The sequence below is a fragment of the Drosophila guanche genome, unplaced genomic scaffold (assembly GCF_900245975.1).
Source record: "Drosophila guanche unplaced genomic scaffold, DGUA_6, whole genome shotgun sequence".
Lineage (NCBI taxonomy): Eukaryota > Metazoa > Arthropoda > Insecta > Diptera > Drosophilidae > Drosophila > Drosophila guanche.
Window position 1 is genome coordinate 2,097,405 of NW_022995749.1, and position 26,059 is coordinate 2,123,463.

General features: G+C 47.8%; 9 protein-coding genes across 10 annotated transcripts; 5 read left to right on the forward strand and 4 right to left on the reverse strand.

The window, feature by feature from the left end:
• The first annotated feature begins 2,840 nt into the window (after window positions 1-2,840).
• Window positions 2,841-4,864, forward strand: LOC117585370 (pickpocket protein 19). Its single transcript, XM_034274817.1, has 7 exons — window positions 2,841-3,058; window positions 3,128-3,662; window positions 3,723-4,128; window positions 4,184-4,237; window positions 4,304-4,439; window positions 4,502-4,614; window positions 4,674-4,864. The coding sequence occupies exons 1-7, from the start codon at window positions 2,841-2,843 to the stop codon at window positions 4,862-4,864; spliced, it is 1,653 nt and encodes a 550-aa protein (XP_034130708.1).
• Window positions 4,865-4,872: 8 nt separating this feature from the next.
• On the reverse strand, window positions 4,873-8,693 carry LOC117585080 (pickpocket protein 19). 2 transcript variants are annotated; one of them, XM_034274346.1, is made up of 9 exons: window positions 8,546-8,693; window positions 7,098-7,276; window positions 6,799-7,025; window positions 6,079-6,733; window positions 5,722-6,022; window positions 5,621-5,668; window positions 5,419-5,563; window positions 5,251-5,357; window positions 4,873-5,190 (listed from the first exon to the last, which is right to left on the reverse strand). In XM_034274346.1, exons 3-9 carry the CDS (start codon window positions 6,948-6,950, stop codon window positions 4,919-4,921), a joined length of 1,680 nt encoding a protein of 559 aa, XP_034130237.1. In that variant the 5' UTR covers window positions 6,951-7,025; window positions 7,098-7,276; window positions 8,546-8,693; the 3' UTR covers window positions 4,873-4,918. The 2 variants fall into 2 exon arrangements, with proteins under 2 accessions (XP_034130237.1, XP_034130236.1); XM_034274345.1 differs by lacking the exon at window positions 8,546-8,693 and having other exon boundaries at window positions 7,098-7,751.
• On the forward strand, window positions 7,234-9,175 carry LOC117585371 (pickpocket protein 19). The gene is made up of 6 exons (XM_034274818.1): window positions 7,234-7,308; window positions 7,389-8,033; window positions 8,085-8,234; window positions 8,297-8,498; window positions 8,556-8,792; window positions 8,858-9,175. The coding sequence occupies exons 1-6, from the start codon at window positions 7,234-7,236 to the stop codon at window positions 8,962-8,964; spliced, it is 1,416 nt and encodes a 471-aa protein (XP_034130709.1). The 3' UTR covers window positions 8,965-9,175.
• A 425-nt stretch (window positions 9,176-9,600) lies between these two features.
• On the forward strand, window positions 9,601-10,284 carry LOC117585083 (general odorant-binding protein 99a). Its single transcript, XM_034274349.1, has 2 exons — window positions 9,601-9,720; window positions 9,825-10,284. The coding sequence occupies exons 1-2, from the start codon at window positions 9,682-9,684 to the stop codon at window positions 10,212-10,214; spliced, it is 429 nt and encodes a 142-aa protein (XP_034130240.1). The 5' UTR covers window positions 9,601-9,681; the 3' UTR covers window positions 10,215-10,284.
• Window positions 10,285-10,336: 52 nt separating this feature from the next.
• On the forward strand, window positions 10,337-12,203 carry LOC117585081 (pickpocket protein 19). Its single transcript, XM_034274347.1, has 5 exons — window positions 10,337-11,176; window positions 11,237-11,389; window positions 11,443-11,572; window positions 11,624-11,813; window positions 11,873-12,203. The coding sequence occupies exons 1-5, from the start codon at window positions 10,355-10,357 to the stop codon at window positions 12,120-12,122; spliced, it is 1,545 nt and encodes a 514-aa protein (XP_034130238.1). The 5' UTR covers window positions 10,337-10,354; the 3' UTR covers window positions 12,123-12,203.
• Window positions 12,109-13,319, reverse strand: LOC117585082 (mitotic checkpoint protein BUB3). The gene is made up of 2 exons (XM_034274348.1): window positions 13,059-13,319; window positions 12,109-13,004 (listed from the first exon to the last, which is right to left on the reverse strand). Exons 1-2 carry the CDS (start codon window positions 13,248-13,250, stop codon window positions 12,216-12,218), a joined length of 981 nt encoding a protein of 326 aa, XP_034130239.1. The 5' UTR covers window positions 13,251-13,319; the 3' UTR covers window positions 12,109-12,215.
• A 674-nt stretch (window positions 13,320-13,993) lies between these two features.
• Window positions 13,994-15,922, reverse strand: LOC117584954 (lysoplasmalogenase-like protein TMEM86A). Its single transcript, XM_034274151.1, has 4 exons — window positions 15,665-15,922; window positions 14,858-15,027; window positions 14,610-14,800; window positions 13,994-14,550 (listed from the first exon to the last, which is right to left on the reverse strand). Exons 1-4 carry the CDS (start codon window positions 15,683-15,685, stop codon window positions 14,225-14,227), a joined length of 708 nt encoding a protein of 235 aa, XP_034130042.1. The 5' UTR covers window positions 15,686-15,922; the 3' UTR covers window positions 13,994-14,224.
• A 618-nt stretch (window positions 15,923-16,540) lies between these two features.
• On the forward strand, window positions 16,541-19,821 carry LOC117585379 (head-specific guanylate cyclase). The gene is made up of 5 exons (XM_034274827.1): window positions 16,541-16,714; window positions 17,470-17,737; window positions 17,802-18,042; window positions 18,102-19,438; window positions 19,502-19,821. The coding sequence occupies exons 2-5, from the start codon at window positions 17,502-17,504 to the stop codon at window positions 19,704-19,706; spliced, it is 2,019 nt and encodes a 672-aa protein (XP_034130718.1). The 5' UTR covers window positions 16,541-16,714; window positions 17,470-17,501; the 3' UTR covers window positions 19,707-19,821.
• Window positions 19,822-19,844: 23 nt separating this feature from the next.
• Window positions 19,845-20,266, reverse strand: LOC117585380 (the record flags this gene model as incomplete). The annotated part of the gene is made up of 1 exon (XM_034274828.1): window positions 19,845-20,266. A coding segment is annotated over one exon (333 nt), but the record flags the coding sequence as incomplete, so codon positions are not given.
• Between the last annotated feature and the right edge of the window lie 5,793 nt (window positions 20,267-26,059).

A 26,059-nucleotide genomic window follows, 5' to 3' on the forward strand; every position in this document is an offset into this window, starting at 1 on the left:
TGCTGCCTGACTGCCTCCGAGTCAATGCAGCTGCCGTTGCAAATATGTGGAAAAACTGCTGCATATCCCGCTCCGGTTGCTCCTGCTCCTGATCCACTCCTTGTTGTATGCAAAATTGCAGATTTCATATGCAAATTTTGCACTTCTACAGAAAATTATTCAAATTACTTGCGAGCGACAAGCATTGTGGATGGCACACACTCTCTCTCTCTCTCTCTCTCTCTCTATAAAAAAGAGGAACAAACGGCCCACCTCTTCACGTTGCCCAGGAACACCAGTCAACAGCCAAGTCCTTTGCCGCTCAGCCCCATCAATGGGATTGGCAAATCTTTGCTCAGGTCCCATGCAAAGTCAAATCGAAATGGGGAATATTTGTGCACACCAACGCCACCGCCACCACCACCACCACCACCATCAATCAGGGAAATGGGCGAATGGCGGTTTGGGTTCATGGCTTGTAATCCTTTAATATTATTAAATAATTAACACGCATTACTTGGCTTGTTTATGGCAGCTTTGGCAACGGCATCATCTCCTTCTGCCGCTTGGGCGGGCGGAAGTGATGGATCTCAAAGTCCTGCGAGGCAGTGCTTTCCGCCTTTCCTCTGCCAAGCTTCATTCTATTCTGCTCTTCTCAGCGGGGGGGCAGAGGATTTAGCCATCAAAAGATAAACGTAATTATGGAGCATTTAGGAACACTGCCACGAGCACTGTACTTCGCACACCATGGCGCAAATGAAGACAATGCCGCGATGGTGCGAAACATGCAAATTAACTGGAAAACTTTTGCACACCGACTACGACTACGACGACGGCGAAGGAGTTAAAGTTCATTTTTGTAAACTAAATTTGCATATTTAAATGGCATTATGCCCAGACACTTGACAGTCTAACTGCCAGTTGGCAACATTCAGCATCGCACCGAGGAACCCAGAACCCAGAACCCAAGAATCAGACTCTGTCTCCTGCTCCAGCTTCTGCTGTCTCCGTGTCACTCTACGGTGACAGTCGGTGCCTTGTCACGTTTCTGTTGCCTCATAAAAGTGAGATTGAATTTTGAACGGGTGGGCAACAAACTCGTTCCGTTACCCGTTCTACACTCACTCTGGCGAGTGCGGCTCTGATTCGGGATTGCCTCTGCCGCCTGGGTGATGCGCTGCCGCTGCGATGTCTGTGCTTAATAGGCCACATGAACTTGAACCCCATCGTGGTATGAGCATGATGATGATTATGATGGAGAGGGCAATCCAAAGGAAATTGTTGCACACGCGCGTGTGCCACAAAGTAAAAGCAAAAGTGAAACTGAAACTTTTCGCTCAGCGAAAGTGAGATTGGGAGAGGGAGAGGGAGTCACAAGCGGAAGTCATTAACGTCTGAAGGCTGAAGAGTCGATTCATGTCGATGTCATGTGTGCGAGGAGGAAATTTCATTGATAACTACTCATCACTAGATTTCTTTTAGAGTGTGTCAAGGAAACGATGTATAATGAAGAGCGATGGGTGATTCACGTCCCTAACTGTAAAAGCTGGAGCTGTAAAATGGGGAATCGAATCGAGGCGCGACCAGGGTTCATAGGGTCATTGAACAAGGGTTCGTGAGGGGGTTTGGCATGTGCCATGTACCAGGGAATGGTAGATGGAAGGGATTCCAAGAATTTTGGCTGAAACGTGACTGGAGAGAGAATAGAAAGCGACAGAGAGCACATGGATTCAGACTTCGGAGTGGCTTTAACAGCACCCAACAGAACTTAACTGGCCCCGATTCCAGCCATTGATATCAAACCATAATTAGCCAGAAATCGCGAAATCGATACTAATCCCATATGCGCTTCGAACCAGCAAACTTTGAAATCAAAAGCAGAACAAAGGGGAGGACCACTAAATCAATTGACATTTAACGACCAGCACTGGGAGAGCAGCGAGAGCAGCGATTGATTGACACGACGCTAATTGCAGACCAATCTGCTTGGTTGTCCATAATACTGAGATTAGTAGGCCGAAACATGCGTGTGAATGGGTGGGTGAGCAGGAGCGCAATCAAGACATCAAGGACCAGCCTTGGCTGGCGTGGCAGATGAATATATTTCAGGCCAGCAGCAATTTTCGTTGCTGTGTCTTTTGTGTGGAATCAAATAACGATTTCGGTTACCGCAAACTTGTAGCAGCCAAAAGATTGTTGACCAAACAACTCAATCGGAGAAGGAATTCGACAAGGACATGGACACAAACATGAACATGGAATGCACGCAATGATAAATCGAAAATATTTTTAGTTGTTTACACAGCAAGAATTTTGGGGGAGCGACACAGAGACAGACAGACACAACAGAATGTGGTACTGCCACTACTCCGGCACTGCCGCACAGCCCGGATTGACCAGCACTCAATAAAAAGTAACGCAGACTCCTCCGGCCACTCGTTGCTTCTCGAGGAGGCGGCCAGCTTAATGAATGTACAAACAGTCGGGTCGGGCAAACGGGGGATTAAGCTGACATTGGACCCAGAGAGACTGTCCTCCTGACCTCCTCGGCTGCAATCGAGTTGGGTAAACAAGTTGCGCGTCCTTGTCCACTTTTAGTTGCTCGCACAGAAGGATTCTCACTCTCGCCACCTCCCTCCCAGTTGGCACTCAAGTGTTAATTGTGTGCGTGATTTAAGCTTCAGTTGTAGACGGGAGACGGGAGCGCCTTTGAATAATTGCTTTTTGATTGAGTTCAATGCTGCGAAGGCTTTCCTCTGCGCTTAACTTTCATTTGAATTCCCAATCTCTTTGCCTTCGTCGAGCACGGCGCGTCCATCCATTTATAGCAGCAACAGCAAAATCTAATATTCCGCTCCAAAATGTTTTATCCCCTCGAGTTGCCACGGCCTCGACAGCCTCTTCATGGAGAGAGGTTTGGATTGATCGGCGCGCAGCAGCAGGAGTCACAGAACTCCAGGGGGAATAGTTCTGCAAAACTATGGCGACTCCTTCTTCCCTATCTCAAGGAGTACACGGCGAGCTCCTCGGTACATGGCATACGATATCTGGCCGATCCCAAGCTGAAAAGCTTCGAGAGGTATGTTATGGCTAGCACTCCCCTGTGGCTCCCTGTGGAAATAATTAAATAATTCACTTTTGAGCATAGAATAATTTGGCTGCTGATTCTGGTGGCCACCAGTATTGGTGCCAGCATTGTGTACGTGGATCTCAGTGAGCTCTACCAGTCGGTGCGTATTCAGACGACCATCAAGAACACAATGTATCCGATATTCGCAGCGCCGTTTCCTGCCATTGGCATATGTCCGCGCAACCGCATCAATTGGCACAAATTGGAGAACGAAGCTCCCAATCACTTTCTGGGTCCAAACATCTCCGACACACAAAAGGAGCTCTTCATTCGCTTCTTTACGGCTGCCTCCGACTCGCATCTGACTCGTATGAGAGAGATGACGAGCTTTTTCAGCAATGCCACGCTAGCTGCGGACCTGCACCTGCTGGATGGCTTAGATGTGGCAACCGTCATTGAGTATGTCCATCTGGAGTGCAGCGACATCTTCTCCTCCTGCCAATGGAGAGGCAATCCGATGAACTGCTGTGAGATTTTTGAGTTGGAGTTCACAGAATCGGGCCCCTGTTGGGTTTTCAATTCACTTCTCAGCCCGGCAATGAAACAGAAAGCGGTGAGTGTGTGGTCGGGGCATTAGATTAAAATCATTTTCATTTGTGGCTGGGCTCCACAGAAGGAGAGCAGATATTATCCCCGTCGCACACCCCTGTATGGCGAGGGCACTGGCCTGGATGTTTTCATGCGGCTCAACAAGTCTCTTATTCGGCCCAATAAGCGGGGCGTGTACTTGATGATCAAGCAACCGCAACAGTGGAGCGATGTGGTGCGCCATGTACCACATGAGTCCCACACCCGTGTCAGCATGGTGCCCCGTCTGACGACCACGGATCAGCGCACCCGTGCCGTGTCGCCGAGCGTCAGACGCTGCATCTTTGCCGATGAGATTCACCATCCCAAGTACAAGAATCTGCCGGGCTTTGAGTACTGGTTTGGAAACTGTCGCAGCAAGTGCCACCAGGAATATGTCGTCAATCTGTGCAAATGCTCGCCCTCTGTTTTCTTTCCGGTAACCAATAAGGGTGAGCATCTATTCTTTTCACATTGGCATATTGGAATAAATATTCTGTCCATTAGATAATTTTACTGTCTGCAAGCCATCGGAATTTAAGTGTCTCTACGAAAACAGACGTAAGCACTAAAACCATTTTGAACAAACTACTAGTATAGATTCTCATTTTGCCATTAATTTTGCAGACATTTTTAGTGAGGAACGGCACCCCCTTGAGAATGAATACGTGGACAATCTGTACAAGGAGAGCATGATCTGTGACTGCTTCATTAGTTGCACTCAGCTAATCTTCGAGCGAGTATTCAGTTCCAGCAGCTTGGAGTAGTTAATCACCTTGCAATCCATTGACATTGCCTGACCCAATATACTTCAATCTCTTCCAGTAATAATGAAACCGAAACAGAGGCGGGTACCATGCGCCTGGATATTTTCTATCAATCGGGATGGTTTATCCAGTATCAGAGCAATATGCGTTTCACCTTTGTGGAATTGCTGGGTGCGTAGTATCCATATCAGCCCTTGCCCAAGCTTTTCATTGGTTTAAACTAATTGCAGCTAGTTTCGGTGGAATAATTGGCCTCTTTTTGGGCGCCTCACTGTTGAGTGCCTTTGAGCTGGTCTACTACTTCACCATTGGCCTCTATTTATATTTGCATGGGCAGAGGAAACTGGACCAGCAGCCGCCTCCAGTCATTACCATACCCTTTGGACAGCGAAAGATTACGCCAGTCAAGTATTTACGTTAATGAGAGTATTGCAATATTAAGAGTATTAATTATTAATCATTCAATAAATAACTTTCACCAAGCATTCCTCTGGTACTGCTGCAGCGGATGCCTTATCTTGCCTTTGGCCTCCTCCTTTGCTGGGGTCGGGTGCACCTGGTGACTGGCTTCGTTCTGCAAATAGCGCTTAAAGGTGTGCCAGTTCATCGTAATTTTCTCACGGAGTACGCCAAAGTAGCAGTTGTCATAGAGATGCATGCCAAAGCCGATGGTCAGATAGTAAATCAACTCAACGCCACTGACCAAGGATGCACCCAAGCAAAGGCCAAAGATGCCGCCCAAATTAGCTGTCAATTCAAAATAAATCAAATGCTTACAGATGCCTAAAGCCGAGTACATGTGCATACCTATCAAATCAATCGTGGTAAATTCCAGGCTGGTGCGGTACAGCGGCGTCGTCTCCACTTGGTAGTGCACATCCACCTTGAAGAGTTTCAGATGCGGATCCTTGGGGCTGCGAATATATTTTACATACAATATGCACTCGTTTAAATACACCAAAGGATTCGTCTTACATTCTCCTGACAGAGAGGGGCAACGTTGTTGTGGATGTGTAGTAATCGATGAGATAGCAGTTGACCAAACAGGAGCATGTCATGCCTGGTTTGGTGGCACTAAATAGCGCATCCTCCTCCCGACGCTTATCGTAGCTGAAAATATCTTCAACGAAAGTGGTTCAGATGGAGGTATTTCCTTTGTCTTTTGTATGCTCCTTACCATTATGCCTCGCGATGCACCGCAGGCTGGTCGCACTGCATTCCTGGACTGAAAAACATAAACTCCATGAACTTTCAACGCGAAAAGCCCCACCAACTCACCTATTCTATTTTGTAGAAAGAAAATCGGCAAGGAGCAGTTGCAGAGCTGTATCAAGTAGGACTCATGGCACCGATTCAGACAGTTGGTCAGCTGAAAGGGCTTGCCGTACCTCTTGGCCGAGTCCGTAGGATCCAATTCCAGCTGCTCTTCCGCAAAGAGACAGTTGCGACGCTCGGGGGGAATGCTTCGGGTGGACTCGTCGGTCCAGGTCAGATCGGGACGAACCGTCACATAGGTCTCGGTGTTTTGGGTCATCGAATAGACCACATTGCTCACTTGGTCTGGCTTTTTGATCATTATCTGTTACATGGAGAACTGATTATCGTAATGTTAGCCAATCCCTTTCGTGGACATACATAGACTTTATCGGTCGCCAAGGAATTCGGTCGCTTGAAGCTCTCATTCATAAGCAAAGCAAAGTTGAGACCCGTGCTCTGACCAGCCTTCGCATTGTGCCGCGGATAGAATTTGGGGCCTTCGCGTTGCTTGATTGCCTTTGAGCGCGGCGAAAACTCCGAGTTGAAGACCAAACAGAACCCAAACTCCGTTTTCTCCATCACAAAGTACTCGCAGCAGTCGAAGGATGAGCTGCGCCACAGGCACGAGTTGGGCACCATAATATCCTTGCAGCTTAGTGCCAGGAAACCGGCCAAGGCTGTGATGTTGATGAAGTCCACGGCCTCGAGGTTGTCGTCCTCCAGCTCAGACAAGCCCACCAAATAGCTGCCAAAGCGCAGCGTCTCCAGTCGAGCAACCAAAGTGGTGAAGTGTTCCACCAGCTGCAAGCTGGCATTGGCAGGCAGGAACTCCGCCTTGGCTGCCTCCAGCAGGCTCCAATTGATGCGGTTGTCAGTGCAAATGCCAACGGCTGGAAACTCCACCAGATAGACGGGATACTGCGGATCCTGGACGACAGTTTGCAGCTTCTGCGACGCAAAGCGCTCCGACAGCATCATATATAAGAACCAGGACAGGCCAATGCTAACGGAGAGCAGCAAACACCAGATAAGTCTGCAAGGGAACGCAAAGGGATGCGTCAGTGAATTGGATTCCATGGACTCCATGCTGTGGCAGACCTCTCCAGGTTGTGCAGCTGCGGATCGTAGAGATAGCGGACACAATGGATGGTTGACTTTTCGCAGTAGCTCCGAAAGTAGTCGCGCAACAACTCCATAAAGCACTTAGTCTCTGCCTTGTGTGGCTCATCCGATTTGTCACCCTTTGCCATGCCGGAACGCGAGTCATTGAATCACTACTGAGCTCTGCTCCGGCTGCAGGGAAACCCTTTTATGGAATGGAATGGCTGGAATGGAATGGAATGGAATGGAAATTGCTGTCTGAAACTTTTATCGGACAGATATCCATTACGGCTCACATCGGTTGTAATTGAGTAGTTATGTTTTCGTCAAATGATAAGCCAGAAGTGCGTGTCGTCGCACTCATTGATTAGCGGGCTCGCCTCCCAATTAACCGTGACTTTTCCCAACCAGTCAGTCCTTTAATTGAGCGAAATGGGTGAAGTTGAAATGCAGCCTGATCCGCAGCTCGGCAATGCTAATGATGATGATGATGATGATGATGCCAGCGTTCCGGGCAAGCAGATTAGGTCCAAGAAAAAGGAAAAGAAGAGGCACAATAAGTGGCTTTCCGTAAGGCGGTAGGTTAGCTCCACACTTTCGTGACACTCAACCCACTGACAACTCCCCACTTTGACCCCATTTGCAGCTGTGCCCGCATACCACTGAAGCTGATCTTGGCCATAGTCACTGTCTATGTGTGCATCCTCTCCTCGGAGCGCTACTTCTACTACTGGGTGCAAACCACCATCGAGCGCACCGACGTCCATGTATCGGAGATCAATTTTCCCGCAGTGACAATTATTCCGGTTGTTGTCACCAATCTCAATACGTCAGAGCAGGCACAGCGCCTCACCAGAGTGTTTAATATGGCCCGGGCCGTACTCTGGCAAACACCCGATGCAGCGCGACTCGATAAACATAGCTTCGATGCGTTCCCCGAATACGCACACCTAAATCCCACAATGCTGGACATAGACACTGTATTCGATTCTATGCAGTATTCCTGCAAGAATTTCTTTGCTGAGTGCACGTGGCGCCGCAAGCACATCAACTGCTGCAGTATCTTTCGGTCAAAGTCAACCTACAGAGGATTTGCGTATGTCTTCAACTCCCTACGCTGCGAATTCCCAGACGAGACTTGGCCGTGGTCCGTGGGTACCTCGGGATCCCTCAGTGGCCTTAATGTCAAAATTAATCGAAATCAACATATGTTCGATATAAATATGCTAGGGGTGAGTCCACAATCAATTGATAATTATTGATAATAATGAAACTCCTTGCAGGTGATTGTGCACGAGCCCACTCAGGTGCTGGGCCACAGTATCGTCTATTCCACTGAGGATCGGATAGTCATACCGGTGGAGCCACTGCGATTCACAGCCGAGGCAGACGTGAAGGCTCGTCCCCTCCATATGCGCCGCTGTCTGTTCGAGGTGATGGCGCAATGAATTCTCTGTGGAACGGGGGAAAACCATTCAAAGCTTTCTCGTTGCAGAGTGAAATTGGGCGGCTGGGCCAGTCACGTTCCGAGTGTATCTCCAAGTGCCATGTGCAGTACGTCCTGGCAAGATGCAACTGCACATTGATTCTGCCCACTCCGCTGACTGCAAAGCTGGAAAATATCACAGATCCGACCGACTATAAGGGACAAACTATTTGTGGCGTTAAGCACTTGCCCTGCTTCAATGAGAACAAACGTGCGTCTTGCCATAGCAGATCCATGTTAGCATTATAATCTGTTTACCAATCGACAGTTTCGTTGTTCTCCATGAGCAACATCATCGAGGAGTCCAGGGAAAACATCTTTACGACAATCGACTGCGGCTGCTTCCCCCAATGCGATCACACACAGTACCACACCTCCACCTACACTGAGCGATTGAGCAGCGCGGAGAACATCGACTCGGTGGTCGAGATAGACGTTTACTTTCAGGAGGAGACCCTTTTCTTGTATTGCTCCAGGCTGAGTTTCACCCTACTCGATCTGATGGGTGAGTCTCACACATGCTCCGCTTAGATGGGATGGGATTTCACACACTCCATTACTCCATTACAGTTTCCTTTGGTGGCATAGCAGGTCTGATAATGGGAATCTCGGTACTAGGCTGGGTTAATGCCATCCTGGATCGTTTCACCTGCTGCCGCCAACCCAACGATGGCTAGCGGCACTGCTGCTGCATCTTCTCTCTTCTGAATCTGTAGGAGCCGCAGCTGCGTTCCCACGTTTCTATACCTGTAATCGAAACAACAGACGAACATAAATAAAAACAGAACAAAAGCGCATTAGGGGCATGGTTTGGAATTTAACTACCTGACGATGCAGTGGAAAACTACTACCTTGCCCTTGACAGGGTATCGATTTGGGAATTATATTAGTAGACAGATAGTCCCAGGTATACACGAACGCAGTGCACATTTTCTTGGATTGCTTTTGAACATCTTGTTGCTAAATTAGTGTACAACTTTAAGTTCAATTGATTAACAATGATGTTTAAGGAATAAGGTAAGTGTTTGAATATGCCAAAAATTAAAGGGGGCCAGACTAAGGCACGCCAGACGATCTGTGGGTTATCAGATCTGTGTCATAAAAGAAAACATTGTTGTCCACTTTATCACATCACAAAAGAGATCATCGCAGCCAAAGTTCCCTCTGAAAGAGCATGAATAAATCGAATCGAGTGCCACTCGTAATCTCTCCTCCCTTTGCTCCGTCGAGCATTGCCCGTCCCGTCCCGACCCATCCCATTCCATTCCAGTGTTCAGGTACCAAGTCCATGCCGCTCCTGGGGGTATAAATAGCAGCTGGTCTGGCCTGATCAGGCACAGTCTTCGCTACATTGTCCAAGCCGCCACCACACACTATCAGTTCAAAACAGCAAAATGAAAATCTTAGTTGCCATCTGCGTGCTGATTAGTTTGGTAAGTGTTTGCTACAGATGAACCCATCCGTTGATAACCCTTCAAACCTGATCCACAAATAATTCAAGTAATTAACTAAAAAATTCGTATGGTTCCCGTCACAGGCCTCAGCCGAATATGCCTTGAAGAATCGCGAGAATATGCTGGCCTATCGCGACGAGTGCGTCAAGGAGCTGTCCCTGCCTGCCGATCTTGTGGAGAAGTACACCAAGTGGGAGTATCCCAACGATGCCCAGACCCAGTGCTACATCAAGTGCGTCTTCACCAAGTGGGGTCTTTTCGATGTCCAGACTGGCTTCAGTGTGGAGAACATCCACCAGCAGCTCGAGAACGGACATGCTGACCACAACGAGGCGCTCCATGCAAGTATCGCCGGCTGTGTGGACAACAACGAGCAGGGATCCAATGCCTGCGAGTGGGCCTACCGCGGTGCTACCTGCCTGCTGAAGGAGCATCTGCAGAAGATCCAGAAGAGCCTGGCCCCCAAGGCCTAGAAATAGATGATAGCAATTACTGATAGCCATTAATTTAGTTAATAAACCGATTGAACGTACCACTTGGTAACACCCACTAGTTCTTGGTCGTAGCTGCTAATGGATAAAACAAACATTTCATCAAATATTGGCCATTCGGAATGTTGCTGTACACCAAGGAGCTCGTGGCACCTCGTCCAAATCGCGGTCAGGGTCTGCTGCGCTTCAAGCAGAATCTGCTCAGGAAGAAGGTTGTGAATCCGCTGAGGGATTCATTTTCACATTCCACCATACATGGCATGCGGTATGTGTTTTTGGAGAGTCATTTCTGGGTGCGCTGCCTGTGGCTGGTCATTGTAGTGGGAGCGGCCGTCACCTGCTTCAGCCTGTACTCCGTCCTGATGCATCGTCACAACGAGCAGCTGCTGGTCAGCGTGATAGACACCACTCAATTGCCAGTATACCACATCGACTTCCCCGCGGTGGCGATCTGCCCCTGGAATCATGTCAACTGGTTACGTGTTCCAGATTCCGCCCTCCGATTCTTGCCCCGCAACGCTGATAGCGAGCTAAGGGAAACGTTTCGCCAGTTTCTTCTTGTCCTGGAGCAGACAACCTTCGTGAACTTCAATAAAGCAATCAGACTGTCCGAGCGCAATCTTACAGCGCTGGCATCGTTGAATATGAAAACAGTGATCAACTACTTGTCGCACCGCTGCGACGAGCTGTTCGTCCCGGACTCCTGCGTATTCGATGAGACGCCCTACGACTGCTGCAAGCTTTTCGTGCCGGAGCAAACCGAAAAGGGGCAGTGTCTGGTCTTCAACTCTCTCATCTCGGAACACTCGCGCAAGAAGCAGATCACCAACAAGTTCTACCCGTACAAACTGAGCACTGCAGGCGAAGAGTCGGGTCTCCAGTTCACCATCAACTTGAATGTATCCTATCTGCGAGCTGGCACAGAGCTTCCCTTTGGAATGAATGTGGGTGCAGCGTTTGCAGCATCTAAGATAGATCTTTCATTTATTTACCTTTGTCAACAGCTAATGATCAAGGAGCCTCGTCAGTGGTCCAACAATATGCTTTCTCACCTCCATCCGGACACAGAGAACTTTCTGGCAGTACATCCCATGGTCACCGAGACATCCCCGAACACATACGATATGAGTCCCAAGAGGAGACGGTGTTACTTTGATGTGAGTACATATATTTTGATTTTGATCAATGCTGATTGATTTCCTTCGAGAAGCACGAGAAAAACCCTCACTATCAGGGCACAACACTGGCCTATAATCGGGAAAATTGCATGACAATGTGCCTTCATCAGGCAGTGATAAGGATCTGCAACTGTACGACACCAGCTTTCCTACCACCCATAGGTGAGGCTCTCTCCTTGCACTTCTTTCTCAGCTGACGTCCTACTGTTACAGAGGGCATCCGTGAGTGCGGAGTTGTGGATGCCAAATGCCTCAGCCTCAACGCCGATGTCTTTAGCTATGTGAAGGTGCGCGACCAGGATAAGTTCATCAACGACTGGCGACGCGGTCACATCTGTCATTGCCCCGACAATTGCAACTCTCGAAAGTACGTTATGACGCTCAACGTCCGCAAATTGAATTAGTAAGTAAACCAAACTCAAACGTAAACCAAAAACTTACCAATTGTTGTCTCATTGACAGCGATAAGAACGAGACCAACAGAGTAATTAAGGCACAGATATATTACGGCCAGCGAGTGATGACCAAAATCGTGACCAAGTTGAAGTACACAGATCTCGATATATTAGCCAATTTTGGGGGTATCGTAAGTCTATATATTGGCGCCTCTGCAATGAGTTTCGTCGAGCTTTACATCATGCTGGGAAAGCTTCTGTGGACACTTATCACGGAAGCATACTCTAAGGCAAAAGCGTGGATTACACTGGCATAACTGATAATGAAACGATGACATATATATTTACTCTGTCGTTGATTGGTTACGAATAAAACAATTGAGAGTTGAAAAGCTTAATCGAGGTGCACGTCACTTCTGTTTCGTTTCTTGGTCAGTCGGATATCGTATGTAAATGGCCGGATGTGGCACGGTGGCAGGTGTCTCGGGCAGTTGGTCCAGGTAGGAGCAGCCAATGGCCAAGGCGCTGCCATCGGAGCTGAAGTTTAGTGTTGAAATGGAGGTGTCATACTCGTGGAACTGGCACAGTCGCTTCTTGTTGAAGCCGTCCCAAATGTTAACAATGCAGTCGGAGCCGCCAGTGGCAAATGTGTGATAAACGTTGTGGAAGCTGAGCGCATTCACCGGGTAGATCTGTTCGATGTTGTTATCCCTGTTGCGATGGCATTTGAAGGCAAATTTGCGGCGCTGCACCTCGGGATCGTGGTCCAAGTACTCCACAGCCACACGGCCTTCAATCGAGGACATCACGTAGCCCTCTTTGTTGGGGAAGAGGCGAATGCAACGCGTCTGGTACTTCAGCGAGGACTCGCGCTTCATTATGTAGCTGTCCATTTTGCGCAGGTCCCAGATGAGCACCTTGCGATCCGAGGTGGCCACCACAATCTTCTCGTCAATCACAGACATGGAGTACACCTTGCCGTTGTTCTGCTCGAACGTGCCAACGCAGCGCTTCTCGCGCATGTCCCATAGCTTGACATTCTTATCCCAGCTTCCCGTCAAGATGCCATTCACGTATTCGGCATGCTCTACACAACGCACCGCATCCTCGTGGGCGCCCACAATGCTCTCCGTCTGCGTGTTCACATCGAACAGTCGCAGCTGGTGGTCCAGCGATCCACTGACCACGTGCACAATATCCTGTTGCAAACACAATTAGTCAGTGGTTTCTTAACAAACAGAGAGCCTACATACCATGAAGGCACAGTCGAGAATCGGTGCATCTTGCAGAAATTTCTGCCGCATTTGGTTTGCCGCCACATCGTAGAAGCGAAGCGTTCCGTCCCATGACGATGCCGCCATGTACTGGTTCGATTTGGGCCCGAATTTCACAGACGATATCAAATCCTCTGGCGGATTGTTCAATTTAAACTCTGGCGGACGCATTTTTTAAGGTTTTTAGGCACAATTTAATTAATTTTCAAGTCAAAACAGAAAAAAATCCGGCGTCAGTGGGGTTCAGTGTGACCGCGGTATCGAATTAATATACCGCAGAACCCACAAAAATATACCAACATATACAATCTCATTTTAAAAATAAGCCTTAAATATACCGCAGTCATATATCATATTCCTTGATTTTGATGATCTATTTGATATTACTAGCTTGCAAATACTTTCAACACTGAAACAATAATGTCCGCTTGAAAAATTGACGTATGTTTGACGTATGTAAGTGTATGTAACATGTAGAGACACATGTATGTTATCTGATATCATACAAATGTTTGAAAAACTGCGCGCGCAACCAAAGATTTAAGACATTATATTATTTGAAAGGCAGAGGGAATGCGCTTGGAATGGTTTGGGATGCCGTTCTTCTATCTTTACAACGTTATTGGGGCTAAGCTCCGATATATCCACCCGATATTGGAGTATTGTTCTTGTGTGTGGAGTCCTCCCAAACTCAAAACCAAATGAAGAAACTCACCACGACAAGACAGTCGCCGGCGTAGTACCAAAAACCGACGTACGCGAATATATTCATAAGATAGCGCCTCTTGATGTAAAATGTAGTTCCTTACGAGGGGAAATTTCAAAACTCTTTGAAACATTTTCGAGGGTTTTGCGGTATATTTGATGGATAATTCAGCGGCCACACGAAACCGGCCATTTAAAAAAAACTACACTTGTATTTGCACTATTTAATAAAGTCAAGAAACATCTACTAACTCTACGAAGATCCGTTTCCTCCGCATCCAACTCAATCAAAATATTTGGCTTACACTAAACTACAGGGATGCGGAGGAAGCACACGTACATAAATGGCATTACTCTAGCAATATGTTGGAAGTACTAAGTTTGGTGGTTGCGTTGTGGTTCACGAGTTTCCCTCCTCCGTGAAGAATTCTGGGCTGCTACTACTTGATTTTCCTGCGAAAGGACCGAAAGGACTGCGGCCCATCATCCGCAGTGCTCAGCGCAATAGCGAACTGTGCCGCGTAGTAGGTGATCATGATCTGCAGACGGGGACAGGGTAGAGGCACGCCCACAAACATGGTGACGGCGATCAGGGCATCGGAAACGACGAACAGAACGGCTCCCACGGCGCAGAAAATGGTTAAGAAATTCTTGGCATCCACCGCCCGGGCGAGGGCGCGCCACAGCATGGTGATGAGCAGGAAACAGTAGATGGGTACTCCAATGATGAGTATCTCGTCCAGTTTTTCGTGCACAAAGTACACAACTGCGTGGGAGGGAGGAAACATAAGAGCGAGGCTTGGCAAAAGCTAAGAACCCACTTACACAGCGACACGGCCACATAGAGAGCCAAGCCAATGGCCCACTTGAGTGGCTTCCAGCCAAAAGCGCAGATGTAGAACACATGGGCCACCCCGAAGCTGACCATTCCAAGGGGAAAGAGATTGACGTTGAGCAGGGCATCGCCACCGCAGGAAAAGACCAGGCCCAGAATTATCCACAGCGATCGGCGGTAGCTATCGGGCAGATACAATTAGTATTTATGGATGCTAAAACTATGTACAAATACTTACTCTTTTTTAAGCGAGAATCCCTTAACCACCACATAAAACATCAAGGCCACAATGGGCAAGCACTTGAGCACTGTGGTCCATAGCTCTCCTTGGGGATCCCTTCGCACCAGCGAGAAGTACAGTATCAGGGTAACCACAAAGGGTGCAAGCTTCGGGCCATGTGTTTTGACCTTTGTATATAAGGTGTCGAAAAGATTATCAAGAGAAGAATAGTATTAAAATAACCGGACGATTATCTCTAATCGAACCATGTCCAAACTACGCACGACACACACCCTAACCCGATTAAACAATCGAATTGCTTCAATTCTGATTAGATTAACGCGTTGTCGTTGGCAACCCCAACCCCCCCTCATCTAACATTTATGGTTTTATGGTGATGATGATGTTAATTTGCATATCGTTACCAGGTACTTAGGGATATTTATAGGGGGGCTGCACAAAGGGCCTACCTCTTGGAACTTTCGCTTTTACTGCAAGAAAGAGCTTTTGCTCGGACAGCACAGAGCTGCACTGCCGCTGAAAGGGCTCTGCTCTCGAAGAGCATGGGAGATGTGTGCAAGGTCAAGGACGAAAGCTTTGCATTCATTTGAACGGGTTCTTGCTTTTTGCGGTTAGATAAAGCATCTGTGCAGGCAAACCCAGTCACAGGCATACAAAAAAAGAAAGGTGCGAGTACACAGAAAATGAATTAAGCTGGAACAAAGGCAAACACTGGCAGCAGAGTATCCGATTTCCGTGAGTAGAATCCAATTATACAGCTGACTCCACAGATATTTCAATTTGTATTATAGTGTCGGTACTTACAAACTTCCCAAAATCATTCATGGTTTGGATTATGGAGGTAAATCACTGCTATTAGCGTCAATTAATCAAGCTGCACTTTCACACGGTTAAAGCGTGGGGCGAAAATTAACAAATGATTTACCAAGTCCCAAGTCTCTCTCTCTCTGTCTCTCTCTCTCTCACACTCACACGCTCACTGCCCCCCCGCCAAGCGATAGAACACGTTGCGCACTTTTGACCAACGTCAACAAACTGAAACGTAGCCGTATAATTTAGTTCAGTTCAATTCGCTTCCACACTGTGTGATTGCTGGAGAGTAATAAAGCAAAAGTTTTCAGCTGGGAGCGCACACCGGTGACCAGGGAGTGGAGGGTCGGAGGGTGCATGGGTGGACAGTGCCTCCATGTGGTGTGCAGCATATGCAGCATTCAAGCTGCCCGCTTGCAGATACAGATACGCAAACAGCAGAGGGCAGAGATTGATTATTTTGTACCTTTGCTATTATCAACGCATGTGGAACGCAAGAGCGCAAGAAGAGAGAGAGCAGAGGTAGAGAGAGTAAGCGAGTGAGAGAGAGTCACTGCCTGCTCCAGCAACAGGTTAATATTGAGGAATGAATGGCCCCAAAAGCTTCGCCAGCATCATTTGAGAGCGAACACAAAAGATAGCACACATGCGCACAGACTCTACTCTCTTTTGGCGCACTCTCTTTCACTCTCACTCTTCCTCTCTCTCTCTCTCTCTCTCTTTCGCTGGCACAGCCAAATTCAAAACAATGCAACAACCTCTGCACACTTTCACTGGCTTTCTGGAGCTTTCCCCTGCAGCTTGGGGCAAACTTTTTCACGAGCTTTCCGCCTGGAACAACCACGTTCCGTTCGGTTAGCCTCTTTATGGCCAAAAGTTCATTCCGCTTCAAGTTGTGGCATTTTTCAGGCGTGCGAAAATTCCTCAGCTGTCCTTCGGATACATTTTCAGACAATTTACCCACATTAAAGTTGGCCAAAAATAAGTAGTGCGCGAATAAGTGCAAACGCGTGCTATTGACAGCCTGCAATAACTGATTCTCAGGTGAGCGACAGGCCAAAAGTATGCAATGGCAAAATCTGTGCAAGCAAGAAACACTTGGGTCAGCACTGGGAAAATTGTGTATCCATTGTGTGTGGGGTGGTGGGCAGGAGAATAAGGATGGGAGGAGTGTGCTTCCTGCTGGCAAATACACACTCCTGTAAAAGTAGCAGAAGAAAGGGTGGCACTGAAGACCTAACCAGTGACACACTTTGCAGAGCAGCAGCACCAGCAGTTCGTCATAAATTATGCAAACTAAAATTATGGTAATGTGGTTTGCGGGAAAGCGAGAGTGTGAGCGTGAGATTGAGGGAGAGGGAGAGCCTTGCCAAGACATGCACACACTTGACCTCCGAGAAAAAATCACACACACACACACACACACACACACACACACACACACCAAATGGAATGACGAGACATGGACGACGCTTGACTGCAGAAACCACTCGAGCCGAGGAGACAAGACACTGCAGCAGGAACATGCCTTTTGGGTGGCTCACGTAGCCACACGTAGCCACCCAGCCAAGCCCAAGCAAGTGCACATTGAACTTGAGAATAAATATCTAGGGTGAATAGACGTAGCCCAGAGACTCAATCAATGGCAAAATACTCGTCTAAAATTCATTACAAAGTAAAAGCTACCAGTGATAATTAGATGCTCATTAAAAGCTTTTCATTTAACGTCCGTAATTGATTGATTCGTCGATAGTAATGGAATTGTTAATGTAACCAATCCTCCATTTACTCGTTTGTAGCTTCAGTAAGCCAGCAGAAGCAAACACGCGACATGGCGTGTCCCTTCTTTAGACGCGCGGACTCGCTGACACGTCAGCCCTCGGTCATCGCCGAGCCGGGCACCCATTGGGCCCTCGAGGAAGAAGAGCTGTCTCATGATGCACTCACTCTGACGCATCTGCAAATGGCCATACAGCTGCTGACGGCTCCGTCAAACGATGATCTCAACACGGCCGTCACTTCGCTGGTGGCCAAGTACCGCCAGAGCTGGCCAAACATCCACAAGCTGTGAGTAGAGTTCACTCTGTTCAGAAATTAGCTCTAAAACCCGGAATCAAATTCTTCCACTTAGAAAAATGGATCCAAGTACTTTTAAGAGTTGCGCCAACTATGACTACTTGGCGGACATCCAGGAGCTGTTGCTGAAGATGGACGAGGCCAGTGCCAGCGAGATTTTGGTGCTGCTCGGCGAGGAGCTCATCACCTGCTGCTGCACGGGCATCATTGAGCGGGCCTTCCGCTGCCTGGGCACGGACTTGCAGGAATTCTTAGGCTCTCTGGATGGTGTTTACGATGTGCTAAAGTTGCAAGAGGTATAAAAGATCGATTAAATGATTCAAAGTGTCTCTACTCATCCATGTCTTCCCTTTAGGAGGATGTGACCGACACTGGATTCGTGTGTGCCGGCGAGGGCGAGTTAATTTTTACTTCGGAGCGTCCGGTGATCGCCTGGCTACTACTCGGCTCCCTCAAGGCCCTCACCCGCATGCTGTACAAGGTGGATGTCAACATCAAAATCGAACCAGTGGAGGGTGATGCTCGTCGCTACCGCTATCTCTTCTCGTTGGTCAAGGACAGCTCCCAGACCCTGCAGATGGGTCGCCCCACGCCAATTCCAGAGACTGTGCAGCGCAGCAGCTCGAGCAATGCGGCGGATCTGCAGATGAACTCTTCTAGTTTCTGCAAGATGTTTCCCTGGCACTTCATCATGAACGAGCAGCTGGAGCTGGTGCAGCTCGGACGCGGCTTCAGCAAGCTCTACAAGCCCTATCTGGCGGACTTTGGCAACCTGGCCAGCACCTACTTCGACTTCAAGCGTCCCAAGGGTCTGACCATGAAGTTCCGAGACATTGTGCGGCGCACTTACACTCCCTTCTTAATCGGGCTGAACAGCCCGCCCGGAGTGTCGGATTTCCCGGCCATTGGCCTGGAGATCAAAGGCCAGATGGTGCACTGTCCGGAGTCGAACTCGCTGCTGTTCATCGGCTCCCCGTTCCTCGATGGCTTGGATGGGCTGACCTGCAACGGTCTGTTCATCTCCGATATACCGCTACACGATGCCACTCGGGAGGTGATCTTGGTGGGGGAGCAGGCCCGGGCCCAGGACGGACTGCGCCGGCGCATGGACAAGCTGAAGAGTCGCATCGAGGAGGCCAATTCGGCGGTCACCAAGGAGCGGAAGAAGAACGTCAGCCTGCTGCACCTGATCTTTCCCGCTGAGATCGCCGAGAAGTTGTGGCTGGGCTCCTCGATCGATGCCAAAACCTATCCGGATGTGACCATTCTGTTTAGCGACATCGTTGGCTTCACCGGCATCTGCTCGCGGGCCACTCCCTTCATGGTGATCAGCATGCTGGAGGGTCTGTACAAGGACTTTGACGAGTTCTGCGACTTCTTCGACGTCTACAAGGTGGAGACGATCGGGGATGCCTACTGCGTGGCCAGTGGACTTCATCGCGCTTCCATCTACGATGCCCACAAGGTGGCCTGGATGGCCCTCAAGATGATCGATGCTTGTTCGAAGCACATCACCCACGATGGCGAACAAATCAAAATGCGCATTGGCCTGCACACTGGCACCGTGCTGGCCGGAGTGGTGGGCAGGAAGATGCCCAGGTACTGTCTCTTTGGCCACAGCGTGACCATAGCCAACAAGTTCGAGTCCGGCAGTGAGGCCGTCAAGATAAACGTGAGCCCCACAACCAAGGAGTAAGTAGGAGTCTCAAATGGAATCACGAATCCATCTAATCCACAATTCCCTCTTGCCCGCAGATGGCTGACCAAGCACGAGGGCTTCGACTTTGATCTGCAGCCACGGGATCCCTCGTGCCTGCCCAAGGAGTTCCCCAATCCAAATGGCACCGAAACTTGCTACTTTCTTGAGGGTTACCGCAATTCCGCACTCGAGAGCGGTCTGCCGCTGGTGGCACACATCGATGCTGCCATGAAGACCATATCCGAGGGCGGCGATGCCTAGGCTACTCCAGCGGGAGAATCACTTGCTCAGAAGCCTCAGTAGCTATTCAATGTAGTTCCGTGCACTTGTAGTCAAATGGTGTTGCCCCTCCCCCTATACCCCGATCACCCGCTTAGCCTCTTTCAATAAAACCGAGTCGCGTTCCAGCACAAAATGTGAACACTTTTATTGGTCTCAACGATCTTAAGCACTCGCCTTTGCCGCCTCGGCTGCGTCATGCTTGGCCTTCACTTTGGCCCGGTCTTGCTGGCCATCAGACACTTGTGTCCCCGGAAGGCCCACACATCCGCAGGGCTGCCCTCCTCGTTCTTGTCGATGCAGCAGCCCTGAGCGATCTCCAGGGATTCCTCCTCTGTAAGGCCCAACTTGAACTGCTTGGCAAGACGATCGGCATGGTAGCCCTCGTGGGTGTAGAAGAGGTCCAGATACTGGCGCACATCGGGCGCGTCGGGGAAGATCAGCTGCTTCAGCTGAGGGATGTGATCATCGCTGAGGGGAAAATACACACCACAGCACAGAGGGCCAGGGTAAGGATGAGATACTTCAGCATATTGTTTGTATTCTTGCACACACGATCACGAATCAGTTGAAATTTCTAGACTGAATCGCCGACGGCTCCGTTCCCTAGATTTATACCGACGCCAATGCTGATATCTGGCTGTCTCGCTGCCACCAGCTGCTCTGTGTCAAGAGTTCAGCGATAAGCCGGTCCAGCGTCTAACTATAATATATAATTGCATTCCCTCTTGATGATAAGCTCCATCTAGAGCAGCTCTCTTACAGAGTGGAAATCAGCTTAGGCTTCTGTGCAAAAGTCGTTCCTCGATGAACTTGTTTATGGAGCAACTTCTACTATCACGTGAGAAGGTTTCCTCATTGGGATGCTGTAGATATTATTACATTGTATATTGTGTGAAATTTTAATTAATTTATGCAATCGGAGATACTTGTTATCGAATTACAACTATTCAATTGGTTTCACTTCCGCCTTATAGTTGCTAGATTTTAGTAAACAATTTCTGTAACCAAGAAATGAAACTGAACCTATGTTAAGCTCAACAGGTTGGGATAGAAAGATTCCACACATCTATCAGGCAAGGGAAGCGTCAACAGATTAGTTACCAGCAATCTTTCAAACTCATACACTCAGCAAAAGTAAAACGGAAAATGTTGTTGATGCCTCGGACAATGCTCTACAATGCTTTTATGTTCCACAATTGCTAAAACATTATTGTTGTGTATGTACATAGATAATCAAAAACACTTATTAACATGACATTGCACTTGAACGATTATCAGCTTTTGGGGTCAGTCACAGTCCTAATTCGGGGACAGTCCCCCCTGCCATGTGCGCTGATAACAGCTGATAAATCCCGGCCAGCTTTCACCCATCCAGAGAGTAGGACTGATCCAAGTGGGCAACTGTCAACCGTTAATTCGTCGGCCATTATGCAAGCCAATGCAATCGTATTTAATTAAATCAAATAAAACTCACAGCTGGCGGTCGAGTCCAAAATGAAATACCCAGTTGGCCCCCAGGCGTCTAAGAGTTGTCATTACCATTGGATGGAAGAGTGCTCGTACCATACATTTACGGGTAAGTAAGTATGTGTGGACTGGCAATGGTTCGCTGGGAACCACTCGACCCGACCTCACGACCCTAGGCATATGCGCGCATTCAAGTTCAACTAATAACAGTTGCCTCCACCCGACGCTGTCAAAGGGGCGTACTACTTTTCCAGCTATTATACACAACTCAAAGGAGGTACTGTCCTTAACTGAGGGTTAGATAACAGGGTTGTCAGCAGGCGCAAGAGCGATCGGAAACAGTGTTTATACCCAAACAATGGCTATGATTAGCATCGCATCGGGGTTCTCACTATTGCGCTCCATTTCTTGCCTCAACCTCTGCTCTGCCATTATGTTTTTGTTGTTGAGTTGTGATTAAAATTATACCAAATATACATGGATAGTAGAGGCTCGAAAGAATGAAACAGAAACCAAAGCCAGACATGGCATGGCGATCATTATTTGAAAGGAGTCTACGTTCGGCATATTGACTACTTTCAGTTGCTTAACCATTCACCATATCGACAGTTTACTGTATAGTACTGAAGGTAGCTGAAAATTACATTAACACCCCAAGCGTGTCAATGGCCAGAGTCAGGGAGTGCGAATGTGTCGGAGTGTTGTGGCCAGCTCAAATTACTTAGATGGGAATCAGAATGGGCACGAAATGATTATAGAGATGGAGATGGGATTGGGAAGCTGCAGTTAACGATCCCATAATCGGGTGTCGAAAGATTTTCTGCCGGAATTCGCAATATTGTATAAATTGTCCTGCTCCTTGAGCCATTTTTTGTTTCACGGCAATTGTTTGTAATTTGAGTTTCCGGCTGAAGTTCCATTGGAATGGGAGTTGGGTATGGGTTTTGCAGTGATATTTGGTTGGTGCAAAATTCCAAGGGCCTCATTCTATTTTGTTGTTTGGCGTGTGTCGTATAACAGGAGCGAGGATAAATGACACAAAGGCTGAGCAAACAAATTCGATTAGGGAGATATTTAGTAGGTTCCACTCGGAGGCATCCTGGGTATGTGATATCGTATCTGCATATGACACAAGAATATTCTTGCAACTTGCGAGCAAAGATTTCTCTGTGAGCAAAATGGCAGCCAAGCAAGCACGCAAAGTTTTCGACAACTTTTAACAAAATTTCACGTTTCCATGAGTTTCCGGTTTGTGTTTTCCTTTTTTTTTGTTGCTTCTCGTGTTGTGTGATTTCCAAGAAAACGAAGAAGACGTCCGTCCGCCTACCCTCGCCACCCACCACCTAACAGGGAAAATGTAATTTCATGCCTCGCTGAACGAATCCGAATACATGAGAGTTCAAAGTTTCAGCTTGTATCCAGGCGAAAGCGAGAGGGTCACAGGATGCTGGCAGTACTCGGGGGCAGGACTTGAAAGCGCAGGAAGTTATTTAATGAGATTTCTTCATGTCAAAGATAAGTCGAAGAAAATTCCATGGCCGGCGACTAAGAAAACCAATTGGTCTTGTAAAACAATATGCAAAACAAGCCAACAATCATCCACACGGCGGAGGGTGTGTCTCTGTATCTGGTAGTCTGATTGTCATTGTTGAGTGAGTCAACTGAAAAGGATAAGCGTAGACCGACAATTGTTGCACACACTTGAAATTAAATTAACTTTTTTCGACCCACTCTCTCTCTCTCTCTCTCTCTCTGTCCACACTGAGCGGTGGAGTGGCAAAGCCGCCGCCGTTGGCTGCATTGTTCCAAGGACTGCTGCCGCTGACAGTTCCAAAAAGAACCTGGAGTTGGGGCTGGGCCTGTACATGCGAGAGACCTCAACAGAACTGGAGACAATCGAGCGCCTTGTCGACTCTAGCCATGATTGCTCAAATATTGGCATTGGTCGTCGAACAATTAAACCAAAAAGAAACCAAGTTCAACTGATCAATGCGCTGCTGCAGCAGCAGCAACAACCACAGACAGAAAACAGAAAACAGAAAAACAAAACATTAAGCAAACAAATCGCAATCCAAATGAATGAATGAGGCAATGACGCAAGGAAATATCATTAGCCGCATGTCTTCAAGTTTCATTTTTTAATTTTGTACAATTTTTAGGTTGTGCTTGTTGTTTGTTTTTTGGGTTTTTGGGTTTTTGGGTTTTTGTTTTTTGCCTCCGAACATACCGCAGGAAAAGATCTTTCTTTGTATATTTTTTCGGTGGTCTTGATCAAATAATTTTGCGGCCAATGCATGTTAAATATTTGTCAACATTTTAAGGCACTTTTCTTTTGTTCCCCTCCTCGCTTCACCGTCTCTCCTCTTGCTCTTAGCGATTCAGAAGCAGTTGGCCACTTGAGTCCGTCCGTCGGAGTCATCAAAAGAGCAGAGCGATATGTGGCACACACACACACATGACAACCAACAGCAGCAGCAGCAACGGCAACAGCAAGAGTCAAGTAAAGTAGCAATGATCCCAAAGTGTTTTCAACTTTCCTCAACCTCTGGGCAGACACTTCGGCCATCGGCTACTTATTACACCCAAGCACACCCAGAGATCCAAGGGTTCGAGGTATCCAATTCATATCCAATATCATCTCTTTCTCCGACTGAAAGAAGCAGCCAGCATTATTCATTAATACCCTGTAACATATGTTTATGCATAATATCATATGTATTGGCTTAGTTTAGATCTAGAAAGTAGTAATACTTTCGGGATCAAATGTTCTTCCCTAATTTACAGGGCATTGACGATTCCCTATGCCTCGATCGATTGATTTCGACTTCTCGTTATGGTTTTTTTTTGTATTTGTTGATTTTACATCCATTGTTGTTGCCATGTCGCTCCAGCCGAATGTTGCCTTGGCATGTGTTGCTCACTGTGTGCTGTTTGCATGGGCCTGCACCACCGCCGAGCGGCCCTATATGGACCCTGGCGTACCCTGGGCAGCTCAAGCATGAAGAAAGGCAGCCAAACTGACGACATATTGGACATGTTTCAGCTTTTGTTGGCCGTCGCGACGGTGTGAGCGTGAACGAGTCGGAGACAGAGTTGTCAGCCTCAGCGATGTTCAGCTAATTTGCATATTTGGCCGCAGCGAAAACACTTTACAAGTGGCCACCCAGGGGAGCTCCATCTCAACGGACACATATGCGCGCGCGTGTGTGTGTGTGTGTGTGTGTGTGTGTGTGTGTGTGTGTGTATATAGGCGCACTTTAAACAAAGTTAAAATGCGAGAAATTGGCCCTGCGCAAAACACCAGTAGCCCGATGGCGGCAGCGGCAGCAAAACCAACAACTTCTAGCCATTTACTGTTGCCAACAACTGTGACTGTGACCTCTCCCCAGCGGAACTGGATCTGCCCACAGCCCCACGTACACACACGCACGTGTCAGGGTGAGTACGTATTGGTGCGGTCCTTATGGCGCTCTCTGGCACACACACAGTCACGCGCCGACTGATGCTGCTGCTGCTGCTGCTGCTGCGGCGGCTTCTCTTCTATTCACTTTTGGAAACTTGTTTCTTTTGGCCAACTTGTACAACATTGTTGCCGCTTTATGTTTTACTATTTGGCCATGTACGAGTATGTGTGTGCCAATGGATCTGTGAGAGCTATAGCTCCGCCTCTGCAGGTAGGCGGAGTCTGCAAAGAGAGCCCAAGCAGAGCGCATTTGTGGCAGAGAGCGAGAGAGTGAGGCGCGCGCATCGTTTTTTTTTTCCACGAATGTCGCTGCTTCTGTCGCACTCGTGACATTTTCCGGATCGTCTCGTTCTCGGTTTGTTTCAATTGCAATAAATTTGTAACATTCTAATAGGCCAACACAGCCCACCGACCGACCCCAAAAAAAGAAGACCTCCCGCAGGATGCTAAAAGCGGACAGCAACCCATATTGTGTGATGGATTGCTTATGTACTTTGCCAGCATTCCAATGGTGGATATGTACGTGAAAAAGCTGTTACGGATTTTATCTAGATATTGCAAGTATCGTCATATTTGTCCAAGTTACAACAATTACATTTTGCGCCATGAACTTACAAATAATTCGAAACTACTTTCGAAATTTGCTACGTAACTTGTAGAAAATACAAAATGGTCGAATGGAAAACTATTGTAAGTATACAATCAAAAATGCAATTCAAATTTAATGTTTCTACTTTCATTTACGTTAGGGATAATACACCTTTGCTCTAATGATATCCGTTCACCATTTCATTTATATTAAACCTGCTTAAACTGTTCTGTTTTTGAAAACTTTTTTGATAGATTTCACACAATTTCAATTCCCTAATAAATCGAGATATTCTTTGTTTCTGCTTTAATATTATTTTGATATTTGGGTAGTAACAATTAATTCTCTACAAGCACTTGGGGATATTATTCATGGAGATTTTAGCACACACTCCAGACACTTTCGTTCCCCACGACGGCAGCTGGAAATGAAAAGCAAGTGGCAATATGCCAAAAACCAAAGGAAAACTTTGGCCTGGAGTGCAGACTAGGACCCAGCTGCACTCTCAGCCTCATTCTCATAACCATCCTCATCCTCATCCTCCGTTTTTCTCTCTCTCTTTCTCTGTGATGTTAGTTTATGAAACGAGTACATAAACGGGGCAGAAGACGGGACGAGACTGGGGAGCGGAAGCTGGAGCAGGCGGAAATGTTGGGATCCTCTCTCTCCGCCACCACCACTTGAAGAGCAACAACTGCGGCAGGGGGCAGCAGCAGCAGCATCAGCATCAGCATCAGCATTGCCAACTGTGTCAGTTGTGTGCGAGCGTGAGAGGCTCGCCTACGCCGCCATGCCAACCAGCAGCGAGGTCGC

Excerpts from the sequence above, each read along its gene's own strand:
- LOC117585371 (XM_034274818.1), top strand. The coding sequence starts at position 7,234 with ATGGGTGAAGTTGAAATGCAGCCTGATCCGCAGCTCGGCAATGCTAAT. Across the intron at positions 8,499-8,555 it reads CTGCTTCAATGAGAACAAAC|TTTCGTTGTTCTCCATGAGC; the intron begins GTGCGTCTTGCC and ends ACCAATCGACAG. Across the intron at positions 8,793-8,857 it reads CACCCTACTCGATCTGATGG|TTTCCTTTGGTGGCATAGCA; the intron begins GTGAGTCTCACA and ends ACTCCATTACAG.
- LOC117585083 (XM_034274349.1), top strand. The coding sequence starts at position 9,682 with ATGAAAATCTTAGTTGCCATCTGCGTGCTGATTAGTTTG. Across the intron at positions 9,721-9,824 it reads TCTGCGTGCTGATTAGTTTG|GCCTCAGCCGAATATGCCTT; the intron begins GTAAGTGTTTGC and ends TTCCCGTCACAG.
- LOC117584954 (XM_034274151.1), bottom strand. The coding sequence starts at position 15,685 with ATGAATGATTTTGGGAAGTTT. Across the intron at positions 15,028-15,664 it reads TGAATGATTTTGGGAAGTTT|GTCAAAACACATGGCCCGAA; the intron begins GTAAGTACCGAC and ends TTATATACAAAG. Across the intron at positions 14,801-14,857 it reads GGATTCTCGCTTAAAAAAGA|CTACCGCCGATCGCTGTGGA; the intron begins GTAAGTATTTGT and ends TCTGCCCGATAG.
- LOC117585370 (XM_034274817.1), top strand. The coding sequence starts at position 2,841 with ATGTTTTATCCCCTCGAGTTGCCACGGCCTCGACAGCCTCTTCATGGA. Across the intron at positions 3,059-3,127 it reads AAGCTGAAAAGCTTCGAGAG|AATAATTTGGCTGCTGATTC; the intron begins GTATGTTATGGC and ends TTTTGAGCATAG. Across the intron at positions 4,615-4,673 it reads CACCTTTGTGGAATTGCTGG|CTAGTTTCGGTGGAATAATT; the intron begins GTGCGTAGTATC and ends AACTAATTGCAG.
- LOC117585082 (XM_034274348.1), bottom strand. The coding sequence starts at position 13,250 with ATGCGTCCGCCAGAGTTTAAATTGAACAATCCGCCAGAGGATTTGATA. Across the intron at positions 13,005-13,058 it reads TTCTCGACTGTGCCTTCATG|GATATTGTGCACGTGGTCAG; the intron begins GTATGTAGGCTC and ends TGTTTGCAACAG.
- LOC117585080 (XM_034274346.1), bottom strand. The coding sequence starts at position 6,950 with ATGGCAAAGGGTGACAAATCGGATGAGCCACACAAGGCAGAGACTAAG. Across the intron at positions 5,564-5,620 it reads GTGCATCGCGAGGCATAATG|ATATTTTCAGCTACGATAAG; the intron begins GTAAGGAGCATA and ends CTTTCGTTGAAG. Across the intron at positions 5,358-5,418 it reads CCCCTCTCTGTCAGGAGAAT|CCCCAAGGATCCGCATCTGA; the intron begins GTAAGACGAATC and ends ATATATTCGCAG.
- LOC117585081 (XM_034274347.1), top strand. The coding sequence starts at position 10,355 with ATGTTGCTGTACACCAAGGAGCTCGTGGCACCTCGTCCAAATCGCGGT. Across the intron at positions 11,573-11,623 it reads AGCTTTCCTACCACCCATAG|AGGGCATCCGTGAGTGCGGA; the intron begins GTGAGGCTCTCT and ends CTACTGTTACAG. Across the intron at positions 11,814-11,872 it reads AACGTCCGCAAATTGAATTA|CGATAAGAACGAGACCAACA; the intron begins GTAAGTAAACCA and ends TCTCATTGACAG.
- LOC117585379 (XM_034274827.1), top strand. The coding sequence starts at position 17,502 with ATGGCGTGTCCCTTCTTTAGACGCGCGGACTCGCTGACACGTCAGCCC. Across the intron at positions 18,043-18,101 it reads ATGTGCTAAAGTTGCAAGAG|GAGGATGTGACCGACACTGG; the intron begins GTATAAAAGATC and ends TCTTCCCTTTAG. Across the intron at positions 19,439-19,501 it reads GTGAGCCCCACAACCAAGGA|ATGGCTGACCAAGCACGAGG; the intron begins GTAAGTAGGAGT and ends TCTTGCCCGCAG.